Source organism: Denticeps clupeoides, chromosome 17 (assembly GCF_900700375.1).
Source record: "Denticeps clupeoides chromosome 17, fDenClu1.1, whole genome shotgun sequence".
NCBI classification, from domain to species: domain Eukaryota; kingdom Metazoa; phylum Chordata; class Actinopteri; order Clupeiformes; family Denticipitidae; genus Denticeps; species Denticeps clupeoides.
Genome location: NC_041723.1, coordinates 6914658 through 6929426, shown reverse-complemented (window position 1 = coordinate 6929426; position 14769 = coordinate 6914658). Strand labels below are relative to the sequence as shown.

General features: G+C 43.1%; 1 protein-coding gene across 2 annotated transcripts in view; it reads left to right on the top strand.

The window, feature by feature from the left end:
- btbd11b (BTB (POZ) domain containing 11b) overlaps positions 1-14415 on the top strand; it is a 55864-nt gene extending 41449 nt beyond the window's left edge. The window contains exons 3-17 of one of the 2 annotated variants that reach the window (XM_028957256.1): positions 1484-1688; positions 2501-2653; positions 3061-3226; positions 3696-3785; positions 5004-5105; positions 5556-5649; positions 5953-6088; positions 6592-6812; positions 7384-7562; positions 10357-10462; positions 11110-11212; positions 11605-11686; positions 11765-11833; positions 12397-12510; positions 12616-14415. In XM_028957256.1, coding sequence (XP_028813089.1) covers positions 1484-1688; positions 2501-2653; positions 3061-3226; positions 3696-3785; positions 5004-5105; positions 5556-5649; positions 5953-6088; positions 6592-6812; positions 7384-7562; positions 10357-10462; positions 11110-11212; positions 11605-11686; positions 11765-11833; positions 12397-12510; positions 12616-12825 — 2030 coding nt within the window. In that variant the 3' untranslated portion in view covers positions 12826-14415. The remainder of the gene's footprint in view (positions 1-1483; positions 1689-2500; positions 2654-3060; positions 3227-3695; positions 3786-5003; positions 5106-5555; positions 5650-5952; positions 6089-6591; positions 6813-7383; positions 7563-10356; positions 10463-11109; positions 11213-11604; positions 11687-11764; positions 11834-12396; positions 12511-12615) is intronic. The other variant, XM_028957257.1, reaches the window with a different exon arrangement.
- The last annotated feature ends 354 nt before the right edge of the window (positions 14416-14769 follow it).

Sequence of the window (14769 nt, the reverse complement as noted above, 5' to 3'; positions counted from 1 at the left end):
TCTGTGTAGCATGAAAGCTGTGGTGTCTCTGGGCCTTGCTTTTCATTAATAGTGAATCTGGGCCCAGATGTTTCCTTGTATGTTCCCCAGCACTGACTGTCGGAGCTGCACAAAGATGAAATGACCTGCTTCTGATAGCAAGCTGAAATGGTGGAAATCTGTCAGAGGAGAATGCGAGTGCATGTCACACTGCTGTCACAGGTGGCAAAGTAAACTAGCTCTGACACTAGGAATCTGGTTTTACAATTTACAATGATTTTTTTTTTAAAAATGGTGTATTGCTTCCTCAAATAAACCCTGAAGGCGCTCCAGGGGAAAAAAACGAATGCACATGCATGCATATGCAGATTCTGTTGTTTTTGTAAATGGTTAAGCTGGTGATAGCAAAAGTATTTGCAACGCCCCTTTGACGTTACCAATGATTCGATGTGACAAGTCTGCTATGTGTATCTGGTTATTCATGATCATGTTGTTATCTGTATGTCTGCTCATGCAGAATGGCACAACTTAATGAATGAATTAACTTTCTATAATACCATATCAAGAAATAATATGGTTACAGAAAAAAATAGCCTCTCCGCAAAGTTGATTCCAGCACGTCCCAAAGAATTAGATTGGGGCAAGTTCTAGATTTGTTGGTCACCAATTCATGTGTGAAGATGATTCCTCCAGCCCCTTGAACCACTTTTTCACAACTGTCCCGGAATATGCTATTGGAAATCTATTGGAAGTGGAGGGAAAAAATCTGTTAATGGGATAACCCGATCGACTGAAGCATCACAAAGTACTGGCCCCAGAGACCCCATCTTTTCTGTCCTTCGCTATTAACTCTGCCCAGACCTCTACACTTTGACCAGACATCTATAGATGTTACGTCTCAATGTAGTTAAGGGGAGGTTTGACATAACATATGATGTGTAAAAGAAAACGGGATATGAATGAATGACACAGAAAAGATTGTATAAATTAATGAATGAAATATTCTTTATTTCAAAGTATTTCGAATGAACTTCCAAATTAAACAATAAAATAATTACCACAAATGGAAAATACCAATCCCCGAAACTAAAGATCCAAATCTCAGCACACAAGGGTTAAAAATCTAAACACTAGGACTATCACAAGGTCAGACATGAGCAACCATAATGGCCAAAACACAAGGCCACAAGACCTAAACCTAGAATACACAGTCAATTTACCTACTCACCAAGATCAACAACCAGAGATCACAGACCAAAGGGAGGAGGATTGCTGGTTGGTTCAACTCTCAGTTTCAAAGGCATCGAGCCCATTTTTAGTTACGTCACCCTCACTATATACTGTGTAACCTCATGACTGGGCGGAGTCAATTCTAGGAACAAGGGAATGACAAACCTTTCCACACTATTCCCAGAACGCTTATAAATTATGTCACTGTATATAACAATAGAATATTTAATGTCTGTAATTGTGTGCTTATTTTTGCATTCCTCTGTTATTACAGGTGACCTGGTCTCCAGGGCTATGCACCATTTGCAGCCCCTCCACATAAAGAACCACAGTAACGGCACCCCAGTTCACCAGAAGAACTCGTTTATCCACTGGGAGCCAGAGGCTCTGTATACTATGTGCTACTTCATGCACTGCCCTCAGATGGAGTGGGAGAACCCCAACGTGGAGCCCTCCAAAGTCACCCTGCAGACAGAGAGGTAAACTGACAGAGAGTGAAGCAATTGTCATTGTGATACACAGCACAGCACAGCACATGGTGACACAACGAAATGTGTCCTCTGCTTTTAACACTCACCCTTGGTGAGCAGTGGGCAGCCATGACAGGCGCCCGGGGAGCAGTTTGTGGGGACGTTGCTTTGCTCAGTGGCACCTCAGCAACCTTCTGATTAAGGGGTTGTTTCCTTAAGTTAAGGAAGGCCAGGGTTGGACAACTCAGAGATGGCAGTAACGATAGCCATGTGTGTAAAAGTGAGTGATAATCTGCTGTCAACACGACACCCCCATACATAATATCTTGTCAGCAGTGACCATTTGGTCGGAAACTGACCTCTGATGAATGGGGTGGATAATGGGGTAGATAGACCATGTAGCACAACAGATGGGTTACAGCCTGTAACGATACACCTTCGAAGTGTGTCTGTAATGTAGATGTAGCTAATGGTGTGTGGAGGCGGGATAGGCACAAGGTGTGTAGGCGTGGCCTCTTCAGTGTGCATTATAGTGCATTGTACACTACTTATACTCTCTAAGCTGTAATTATGTGAGTACCTTCTTTTCTGTATTTTGCATTTTATAGCCTATACTTTTAACTAAACATATGCAAACCCTATGATTATTTTGCTTGACCTACTGCTATCTTTATAACAAATTTTTCTGCAGTGAGAGGGGTTTTGAACCATATCTCTCGCTGTCTGTGAGTGCCGCATTGTGCACCGAAGGAAATGAGAAGCAGCTGTAGCACGCTGTGATGGAGTTTTGGACGAATTCTTGCATTTGCCTCCCCCCTCAGGCCATTTCTGGTGCTGCCGCCGCTGATGGAGTGGATCCGAGTGGCCGTGGCCCACGCCGAGCACCGCCGCAGCTACTCCGTGGACAGTGACGACGTGCGGCAGGCGGCCCGGCTGCTCCTGCCAGGAGTGGACTGCGAGCCGCGGCAGCTGAGGTTCGTAACCCCCCCTTTGTTTTGGTTTATTCGCCGTCCTTCCGCAAACTGAAAAAAAGCACTTGGCTTCAAGTGAAAGTTCAGAGTTGGGAAGCGGAACGAAATGGAATTTCAGATGAGTCATTCCTGTAGCTCTTAACACGGGCTGTACTTCAAATAACAGACTATGGACACAGAGCTGTGGATTCAAACACCCCCCCAAGCAGCTTGCATTGTCCTCTGAGGACATCAGGGCAACAAGACAGCTAAATATCTAGGAAAAGAATGCTCTGCCAGAAAAAAGGGCACTTATATTACGTAACATGTATTTTATATGTCTGTCTATATATATTTCACTGCATGTGAATGTACAACACATATACATAAATCAAAATTAAATTTATTGTAATGATGTGTTTGCCACAAAGGACGGACGACTGCTTCTGTGTGTCGCGGAAGCTAGACGCCGCCTCTACAGAGGCCAAGTTCCTCCAGGACCTGGGCTTTCGGATGCTTAACTGTGGCCGCACCGATCTGGTCAAGCAGGCAGTGAACCTGCTGGGACCGGACGGCATCAACAGCATGAGTGAGCAGGTGCGAGAGCATTTGATGACAATGTCAATGTCACATGCACACAGCGGAGACCCACACATTTACATGCGTGTACAGGCATTGCAACACATGTTATTTCCTATAAAATTATAATATGCCTAATGATTTAGTAGTACTTCACATATATTACATTTACTAGAGTACTGAACGTTCTCCGAACACCTGAAGAATTCTACGATCTATCATATAGCGCTATTTTTCACATACATTTCCTAGTCTACATCCATTGCTATGATGCACTTTGTAGAAGACGGATATTAGTGGGAATACTCTAATAATCTAGTCTGTAATAAAAAAAAAGATCTTCCTTTGATGTCTTAATTACCTCCATCAGGGGCTGTTCTGGGTTTTGAGCCGTACCCTGAGGAGTGTATGTCGGATGTGTGCTGTGTGTGAAAATTGTTCCTATGCGCGAGCGAAGCAGTGATGTTCTCGCTGCGTCTCGTTGCAGGGCATGACCCCTTTAATGTACGCGTGTGTGCGTGGGGACGAAGCCATGGTGCAGATGCTGCTGGATGCCGGGGCAGACATCAACAGTCAGGTCAGCCATTAAACCCAGACACACTCTCTGTGCAACGGTGTACATGTGTCGGTCATCTTCATCCGTTATTAATTTCTCTTCTTACTCTCCCCATTGTGGCTGAAGAGCTGTACAGTGTCCAGGTGTATGTCTTGTGAGTGGATGGTGTTTGTCACGGTGTTTGTCTGTCCCATCCATCTTGCTTTTAGAGAAGTCCTCTTTAGATATGGTATTTGCTGGTATTTAGTGCAGCACAGTTAGTTGCCAATTTACACATTTTTAAACTCTATGTCACTGGAACTCATTAGTCAGAAGGTTTTCTGTACATTTTGATTATTTAATTTGTGTGTAAATCTGAGGGTAATTTTTCCCCCTCATAATTGTGCAACCCTGCTGGTAAAAATGTTTTGTTCTCAAACATTGGAGAACAGTGGAACGTACCTGTGCAAGGTACAAAATATCTTTCTTCTTAATTTCATAATGGTGCATATCGTGAAGACAGTGAAACAGCATTTAAAGTTCAGTCAGTCAGTGTTAATTAAATGTAAAATTAATGTACTTGTAACTTCAGCATCTGTTAAAATTCTGTTCACTTATGGATGTTGTGTATTGGCTTCTTTGCGGGTTGCGGTGAAAATGTCATTTCTCAATAACATAGATCTGTTCAGATGGAGCCTGTGTGACAGATTGTATGAGGCAGGTGTGACACCAGTCATGTGTGTTGATTTTTGTGTTCCTCCGTCACAGCCACTTGGTCAATTGAAATGAGTAAAACGACATATTTGTGTGCCTCAGAGAGACTGGGGGGTGTCTATGCTCTCATCTTGTGTAATTATTATTTTTTTTGGTTCACGAGTCATCGATCAGCCACACGGCACAGCATTGTTCCACAACCACCTGTCACTAGGGCTCATGGGAAATTTATGAGAAAGGGAGTCGGTGGTGGCTGTTAGAAAGAAGAGTCAGAATTTAGACAAAAGGAGTTAAGAACATGAGCGAGAATGACTGTGAAAGGACTTATTAATGCCTCATTATGAGCTTAGCGTAATTACATTTGCATCAAAATGACAACATGTATTTGATTTCACATTTCAAAACGTCTCGCTGTTCCCAGACCAGTAGAAGCACCGACTAGTCTTGGCGTTCAAAAATAAAAGGGACCCTCAGATGCATTGCCCAGACAAGTGTTGTCAGAGATAAAAGTGCTGCTATCCCATGATCGTCTCCTGTTATTCCCAGGTGCCAAACACGGTACAAAAGCACCCCTCTGTCTACCCCGACACCAGACAGGCAACCCCGCTCACTTTCGCCGTCCTACACGGACATGTGCCTGTCGTGCAGGTAGGGGCCTTCCACTGTACCTGCCTGTTCCAGACTTTAAAAGGGAATAATCCGTGCCGGGGGAAAGGCCGTTGTTGCTTATTTACCACTAATTAATGAGGGACAGCTACTTGCATGCAGCGCCTGCCATTCTCACCCATCTCATTCCTGTTATGTCATGTTCACCATCTGTTTCTGTGCTTCTGTGTCTTGCATGCTAATGGCTTTCAAAGCAAGCTTGACCTAAGAATGGAGACGGGCTCACACTGCCTTTCCAGATTTGATTATGATATTGTTGCTATAATATTGCTATTTGGCTATTATTGGTTAGAGTGGGCCGAGCATGTCAGCATAGCTACACAGGTGGACTGCTGTACAAGAGCTTGATGTATGGGCTATGAGTGCATTGGCGATGACATTAATTCCTCGAATTGATCAGGTGGATTACTGACATATTATTGATCATTCCAGCTCCTGCTAGATGCCCGTGCCAACGTAGAGGGCTCCCTGCAGGATGGCTTGGAGAACTATGCTGAGACGCCGCTGCAGCTGGCAGCCGCTGCAGGTACGAGGCTGTCATTGTGTGTGTATGAATCTGGCATGTCTCAGTATGCAGCTACATTGTGAAGCTACCACTGCGCCACACCCTTATTCCCTTATTTGCTTCATAAAACTAGTGAATTGAAGTCAATCTGAATAAGAACATTAGATACATTTACGTTTATAGCATTTGGCAGACACTCTTATCCAGAGTAATTTACATGAATGTCCATGTTCATAAAATGTCCATCATAGAGCATTGAGCATTGGAGCATTATATAGGTGCTAGGAAACCTGAATCTCAGAGCTGAGATTTTTATTTTTTTAGGAAACTTTGAACTGGTCAATCTCTTGCTGGAGCGTGGTGCCGATCCTATGGTGGGAACTATGTACCGTAATGGGATTTCCACTGCCCCACATGGAGACATGAACTCTTTCAGCCTGGCTGCAGCACACGGACACAGGTAACATACACTTGCACACAACCATGCACACACACACACACACACACCTACACGCCAACAGCACATCTGTTTAAGAACATTACACCCCCACACACATCCACATGCATGCAGAGGTATATAAAAAGCATGCATACATAAAAGTGGTGCCTTATGTAATATAGGCAATGTACAGTTCTTTGTACAGATGTACAGATGTTGCCAGATCTTAGCAAAATTAAACCATTTTGTCACCCATCTTTATCAACCAAATGCGCAAGCAAAACAGTCTTTTCTCTGTAGTAAGCGATATAAGAGCCTTATTGTCAGAAACATTGTGTCTGCAAAACACAAGAAAATTCTGTCCCTGAACCCACAGCACAGTGCAATTTAAAATAAGCCTTACACAATGAATATAAATAAACAAAAAATTGCAGCATCAAGCGCTTTAGTATTCCCATGTTTATTCTCCTGTCAGGAAAGTACATAAAGTTCCAAAGAAGTTTTTTTTCCTCTGTGCCTGTCAGAAATGTCTTTCGGAGGCTTTTGTCACAGCCGGACAAGGGACGAAGTGATGTGTTGTCCCTGGAGGAGATCCTGGCCGAGGGCTCGGAGGAAGGGGAGAGAGGGGCAGTGCAAATGGACCCCACTCGCACCGGCAAGGCCAGACTGAAAGCCCTGAGAGAGGCCATGTACCACAGCTCTGAACATGGCCATGTGGACATCACGCTGGACATCCGTAGCCTGGGTCGGTCACATCAAGCAGGCACTCTGTACAGTTGACAACAGTTTTCATTTTGTGTTTTAAAGCCCCAGTGCACTTACAACACTACTTTTTCTTATTCAGAGGCCACTCTTTTATTAATGAAAGGAGTACAGGCATGGATTGAAAATAGAGGCTGACATTTTTTTCAGGGGAAGTCACAATATATCATAGGATTGGGACAGGATTGGACAGGAGTGGGAATCATAATGATGACTTCTTTCATAGGAGCAGATGGCAGTCATTCTGCAAGGATGGCATTGGATAGGAATACAGGAGCACAGGAATACACTCTATAGCCTGGAACCTGTAACGGGTTTGAAGAAATGAGTTGCCATGACAAATCTCCAGTAAATAATAGCAGGATTCTAAATTAGTGGCAGGCAACAATTTCCATTTTGTCTCAGAGCTAGAAACATTTTGAAACAATTAAAAAATGTGTTCTGTGTTCAATCATCTGTCTGGTACATTTATTGGAAGCCAATATTACATGAATAAGCTACACATGCATGTATTTATGTAATTAAACTGAGTGCACTGTTTGTTCTTGACCCAGGCGTTCCATGGACGCTGCACTCCTGGCTGGAGTCTCTGCGCACCTGTTTCATGCAACACCGGCGGCCCCTGATCCAGGGACTGCTGAAGGATTTCAGCTGCATAGAGGAGGAGGAGTACACTGAGGAGCTCATCACCCACGGCCTCCCACTCATGTTCCAGATCCTCCGAGCCAGCAAGGTCCACTGCCCCCATCTGCACCCCACACTATATACAGGCCAACTGGCGTCATGAGTTTGAAACTGAATGCGGTCAGGTAAAAAATTGTTTGTGTAGGGATGAAAGGGGTTTCCAAATCACATGGCCATCCATCATGAAAATCCTGAGGGATTTTCCTCTCTGTTTCCAAAAAGTTCTGACTACTCAGTCAGAATAGGATACATTTCTGATCCATGGTAATAAATACATTATATGAGTATACATTTTAATACATTTACAGTACAGGCCACACCTTCTCATTCAATATGTTTTCTTTATTTTCATGACCATTTACATGGGTTGATTCTCACTGAAGGCATCAAAACTATGACTGAACACATGTGGAGTTATTACATTTACATTTACAGCATTTATCAGACACCCTTATCCAGAGCGACTTATAATCAATAGTTACAGGGACAGTCCCCCCCCCCGGAGCAACTTAGGGTTAAGTGTTTTGCTCAGGGACACAGTGGTAGTAAGTGGGATTTGAACCTGGGTCTCCTGGTTCACAGGCAAGTGTCTTACTCACTACGCTACTACCACCCATTAGTTTCTTTAAAATATCCACCCTTTGCTCTGATTACTTCTTTGCACACTCTTGGCGTTCTCTCGATGAGCTTCAAGAGGTCGTCACCTGAAATGCTTTTCCAACAGTCTTGAAGGAGTTCCCAGAGGTGTTTAGCACTTGTTGGCCCCTTTGCCTTCACTCTGCGGTCCAGCTCACCCCAAACCATCTCGATTGGGTGTGTCCAAACATTTGGCCTGTACTGTATATCAACTTTAATGATGGACACTGCAGATGAAAACGAGTTGTGAAATTGTGATATTTTAAAAGGTTAGGAGATTCGCCTCCAGTGCCCAGTCCTAGTGGCTCCTTCAGCAGATACGGCAAACCTCTTGAATAGCCGTTCTGGCTAATGATTTGATGACAGTGTGTTAATGTACCACCAACAAGCCCTGTGAGTTTCCACAAACAAGCAGACATGGGAACTGATACGCAAGTCAGTGTCAGGACGGAGCTTGTGCAGTAACAGCCACCCACATCACTCTTTAAAACCTGACACACTTCTGATGAGTTGCCTGGTAGTCTCTCTCCCTTCGGGCATCCTGCCACCTCTGGTGTTCGTCGCTGTCTCTACGCCCATTACCTCTTCGGCGAATCTTACACCATCCTGGGCCTTCGTCTGTCTGCTGCTCTCTCCTTTCAGTGTCTGCCTGACTTTGTGCGTGCCTACCGCACTGCGGCAGACAGCGGATCAGTGGAGAGACAGACTGGCGTGTAGGCAAGAGCACACTTGCTGTTGGACTGGGAGACTGGCAGAGACCCGAGGGTGTGTGTGAGTGTGTGTGTGTGTGTGTGTGTGTGTGTGTGTGTGTGTAAAGGCAGATCTCTCAGGTGTGCAGAGTAACGACGCATGACAGGCAGAGAGAGCCTGAGCCGCTAGAGCTTGGCACAGGCTCCCAGACTCCCGGCAGCCGGGTAGGGCTTGCTGAACTGACGCCAGCGGCTTTCACAAACTCTCCCTTCCAGGGAAACGGCTGTTTGTTCTGATGAATTGTTTAAATTAAGGTGAAGTGATTACAAGAGTAAAGAACTGGTGCGAAGTGTGCATGTAGTGCACGCTCCAATTCTTCTTTAATGTAATTGAACTTAGCTCCCCTCTTGTGAAGACGTTCCTGACTACAGTGTCTACAGAGCCACACATGGCTCCATACTCTGAGTGGCAGCCGAATTAGTCAGTGTTGTGTTGTGGTGTGGTGACTGATGGGGCCTGAGCGGCCGTATTCATTTCACGTGGATAGGAATTTAATACAGGGCCCCTGTGTGACAGAAACGAAATGAGAAAAACACGAACAGTGATTTGATTTGTATTGAGTTTTTTGAAAGTCTAATTGAAAATGAAAGAAATATACCTTGGGAAGCTAGGTAAGCAGTATTTTAAGTATTTTGTCACAACCAAAAGCCAATGCCTATATTTTTACATAGAGTACTTTTTTCATACTCCCAGAACTAAATGAACTAAGTAACTAAAGTAAGTAAGTTGTCACGTCTTCGGGCTTACGGGGGAAGGAAGCGCAGAGGTCTGACATGCTGGGAAGGGTTTTATTATTATTAAAAAAACAAACAAATACAAATAAACAATGGCGCGGTGGCCGAAACGGGAAATAAAAGGGAATAAATGTAAACAAACCTGCAGGCGTGTGCCGATTACCAGAACTGAAAATACTAACATACGGTTACAATGTCAAGTTCACGAAAATGCCGGAGATCTAGAAGGGGCGGAAACATCCAGCATTTATGGGGCGTCAGGATTGGAGTCAGGTGTGGAGCCCAGCTGCAGGCAATCCTGACATAAGTACAGATTTATGGTCATTCCATCCAAATGGGTGGTACACAGTGAGATGAAGTATCCTTCTCCTGTTATCCTGTATATTGTTCTCTTGAATATTTATAAATATATAAATACTTCACTATAAAAAATAAAAATGAGAATAGAATGTGCAAATGTACTGAAGATACCTTAAATGTAAACAAAGAACGAAAATCTGTTATTTGTGTACGTTTTGTGCATTTCAGTTTGGGGGGTGGGGTGGCAGCATGATGTTCAGTAGCTGGACATCTTCATGGAAGAAGCTATTGCACAGTCTAGCAGACCTGCAGACCAGCTCCTGATGCTGCAGAACGGTCTACCAAGGGTTTGGCCAAGGAGGGGTTCATGTTACTATACATGAATATTATGTTTTGCTCACAACGTCTGTGGTTGTTTTTTAGAATGAGGTGATCAGCCAGCAACTGGCCGTCATCTTCACCCAGTGCTATGGCCCCTACCCCGTTCCCAAGCTGACTGAGATTAAAAGGAAGCAGACATCACGCTTAGGTAAGCCACTGTCCTTTACCAACCAGGAATGATGCATTACAGCACACAAGGAAACACAAGGAGTTTCAAGAACATAAGATTTGCAGTTAAACGTCTCTGAGGCTTTGCATTGGAAATAGTGATGATCGGATAAACTCAGCAGGGACTATTCTGCCATCTTGTGGAGGCTACAGTTATACACCAATGCACAATAGATCCAAAACTGGCAAGCCTGTGTACTCCAGAGGGTTAGTGAATTAAAAATCTTGTTATCTAAAAAACAATGATGGTGTCAGGTTCACGTGGAGGGAAGGTACAAACTCACTAATGGGGATTTAATAAATATTAATGGACCTTGTGGTCCTCACACGGACACAACGACGTATGACATTTACACTAAAAATTAATATGATAACAATCAAGGTTATCAGGGGAGTACAAAACATAGCAAGCAGGTTTACAGAGAGTTATTTCAGTATTCAGTATACATTAGATTTGCATCCATGCGTTTGCTGAGCTGTGGGATGTGCTACTCAGTACAGCATCAACACAAATGGTTTGAAAACTGATGGAAATCTGTCAGCATATCCTACATCTGATAAGCAGTTCAGCGTTTTGTACATGAAAACAGTTCCTGCCTCATCCTACGCTTGCATGACACATTTCAGATCCACACTTCCTTAATAATAAGGAGATGTCTGACGTGACCTTCCTGGTGGAGGGCAAGCCGTTCTACGCTCACAAAGTGCTGCTGTTCACAGCGTCGTCAAGGTGAGGCACTGTTCCTGCTGTCTTCCGGAGGAAAATTTATTTCTGTACATTTACATTTTATGGCATTTATCAGACATTCTTAATCAGAATAATTTACATTCAGTACAGGGACAGGGCCAGTCCCCCTAGAGACACTCAGGGTTAAGTGTCAGGCACACAATGGTAGTTAAGTGGGGTTTGAACCTGTGAAATTGTGGTCGCCTGGTTAATAGGTGTGTTACCTGCTAGGCTACTCCCCGCCTAGTGGGTAACACTTACATAACTACACCATGGTTTACTGTGTGTGAATCAAGCTTCATTTGAAAGTATGATTGTAATTTTATATACAAATCATTCCTTTTCATTCAGCAGGCCAATGAAATTTGTGGTGGTTTCTCTTCACCTCTGTCTAGATTCAAGTCTCTGCTGGCAAACAGGCCTGCTACTGAGAACACCTGTATCGAGATCAGCCACGTGAAGTATAGTATATTTCAGGTAAAGTATCTTTCCTTCAGTCAGGCTGTAGAATGACATAGATTAAGCTTGTAGTTTACATTTGATTTATCTTTGCAGCTGGTGATGCAGTACCTTTACTTCGGGAGCACTGATGCTCTTCATATCAGAAACACTGAGGTCATGGAGGTAGGATTACTCCATTCGGATCTCTCTACTTCTGGTGATTTCATCTGTTTTCCTGTATGTTGCGCAATTGATGGGGTTGGTGCTCAAGCCAATAAAATTCATCCAAGGTCATTTTTGACATTCAAACATTTGCATAGTCCAATTATGCAATTTTTTGTCAGTTTTTTGTACATTGAAATGAGGCTGTAAGACAATGGTTAGTTGCTTATATTAAACTGGCTGTTTTGAGAATTACAGTTTCACATCAGTGACACGTCAGAGACAGGCTGCTGTTGCACAGGGCACTGAAATTGATGTGGTCACTGTAAGGAGGAGCTACATCACTTGTGGTGCAAAGGGGGCTTTTATCCAGTCCTAGGCCACTGGGGTGTATTTGGAGGTTTCCCCGCACACTTTTATTATGAAGGTGGTTGTGCATAGTTGAACCACTTTTCAGGAATTATAGATTCTCTAATTGATGTTATTACACGAAACTCCCAGTATTAACTATAAATCTCTCTAACCATAACTCTAACCATAAAGCTCTCTAATTGAAAGCTAATTCAACACTTAATTCTCCTCAGCTATTGTCTGCCGCCAAGTTCTTCCAGCTGGAGGCACTACAGAGGCACTGTGAAATCATCTGCTCTAAGAATATCAACACAGAGACCTGTGTGGAAATATACAGCCATGCCAAGGTGTGTGTGTGTGTTGCTTTTAAGGATTTTGCATCTGTCATGCCTTCATTTGTTCTCTTACAATGCATTACTACAGAAAACCTGTATTTATTTGGTGTTCATCAGTTTCTGGAGGCTCAAGAACTTTGCTCCTACATCGAGGGCTACTTCCTGAAGAACATGGTGGTCCTAATCGAGCTCGAGCCCTTCAAGCAGCTACTCTATGACATTCCAGCAGAGAACGTGGTGTCGGACGTTCTCCAGGACTTGGAGAGATCCTTGGCCACGCGCATCCATTCCATCCACCTCTCTTCCTCCAAGGGTTCCATTGTTTGAGACAGACATAAGAAACAGCTGAAGGAACATCTCTCATCTAATGCAAAGCCACACAAACAGGTCCTGTAGAGTTCTGTGGTCCCTCTTGCTACATGCATTCAGCAGGATTCTGATGTAAGGATTTAGTAGCTAGAGGAGGCACCACCAGAGGCACGAGGATCAAGAACAGCTACAAGAAGGGAATATTTATGAATTTTTAACTTCTGTATTTAATTTAACATGTCTGGAAACTGTCCCATAATCTGGTGTATCTCCACAATATCAAGGTGTTCTTCGGCTTCTGCAAAGCACTGCAATAATCTTAAAAGAGAACATATATTTTTGGCAAAGAAAAAAAAGTTAAAGGAGAATATTTTAAAAGAACATCTCTATATAAAGGATCAGTGATGATGGTCCCAGTAATATATTTTCAGAATAGTAATATAATTATAGAACTATTGCTTATGGTGTTAATTATGTTGACTGAAACATTGACTTTATGTTTAGACTTTATGATATTATGTCTGTGAAGGCTTAAAAAAGCACAAGGGACATTTTTGAAAGCATTGGAGTGACCTCAAGCACAAATTTAAGACGATCAGAAAATCTGAACATGAAAGATGGCAATTTTGACCTCCTTAAGTTTGGCATTTGGAAGAAGCATAAAAACCATGCAATTTTGGCTAGAAACCATAGTTCCCATGACAACATGTCCCTCTATTTTTAACAAAGTATAACAATTTGACGTCTATGTCAGCATGTTCTGTGACTCTAGAATGTTCCTAAAGTGGTAATTAGTTGTGAAATAGTTCGTGTGGGTTTTTTTTAAAGTGGGTGGGTCTACTCACTTTTGCACCTCTTTCACTGTTGATTTGATTGGTCAATTGCAGCCAGGAAACATAAATTTTTAAGGTCATTTGTAAGGATGGTACATTTGATGTTTCTCTATGATGTTTCTCTATAAGTTGAGAATACATATTATCTCCATGTGGTTTTAGAACACCATAAATAGTCTGATCTCATTCACTCTTAATCTCACAGACAAATAACAGGGTGTACTCATGCACATTGCTGTCAATGGCATATTACTGGAGGGCAGAAAGTGTGGAAGAAAGAACCACAAAGAGCAGAAAGCTCTTTGGAAACCTGTACATATTCTCTGTAAATGGAATAAATTGTAATTAAGTGTACATACAAAACAGTGATTGCTCACTAATCCTAAATGTGCAAACCGTGACCTTTGTGGTGCATATTTGTTTTTCTGATGTAAAAAAAAAATTATGCATGTGTTGTTTCACCCACCCCCCTCATTTTTTAAAAATTCTAGGTTAAGTAAATTGCGAGGAGTGACCTGTTCTGTTGGCATGGATTTCTCACTGTGAACTTTTAGGAGATGCAGACAGCATTAAACTCTCAGCAAGCGTCTCAGTGTGTCTGCCACCATGACATTGTGTAAAACAGATGTATATCTCTTTATGTTTATGTTTTGTGTGACTGGATATCCCTAAAACAGGTTAATGCGGATAGAAATGGTTCATATGCTGTCCTATGTGTCGGTTCTTGCTCTGTGCCGTGTTGTTTTTACAAATACACACTTTCTTGCGGTTTCAAGCTTGACTCCTTTGATTTCCAGATTGTGTCTCCTTTTCGCACTGCTGTGATCTCACTGGCGGCTGCTGAATGCCGGGAAAGCTTTTCTCCGGTGCCCATCACCTGCAGCGTTCTCAAAGGTGATCCAGATTTCACCCTGGCAACAGACAGCCCGAGCCAACGCCGAGGTGCCCGTCGGGGCTTTAATTGGTCACATTAAATAAAAAGGCATAGAGCAAAAAAAATCATGATATTCCATTTGAAACTGTACCCCGCAGGGAGTTACATCAGGCTCGGGAAAATGATTGCGGAACTGGGAACGCAGAGACTGAGAGAGAGAAAGACACAGGGAGGGGGGGGGGGGGGGTGAAGAAT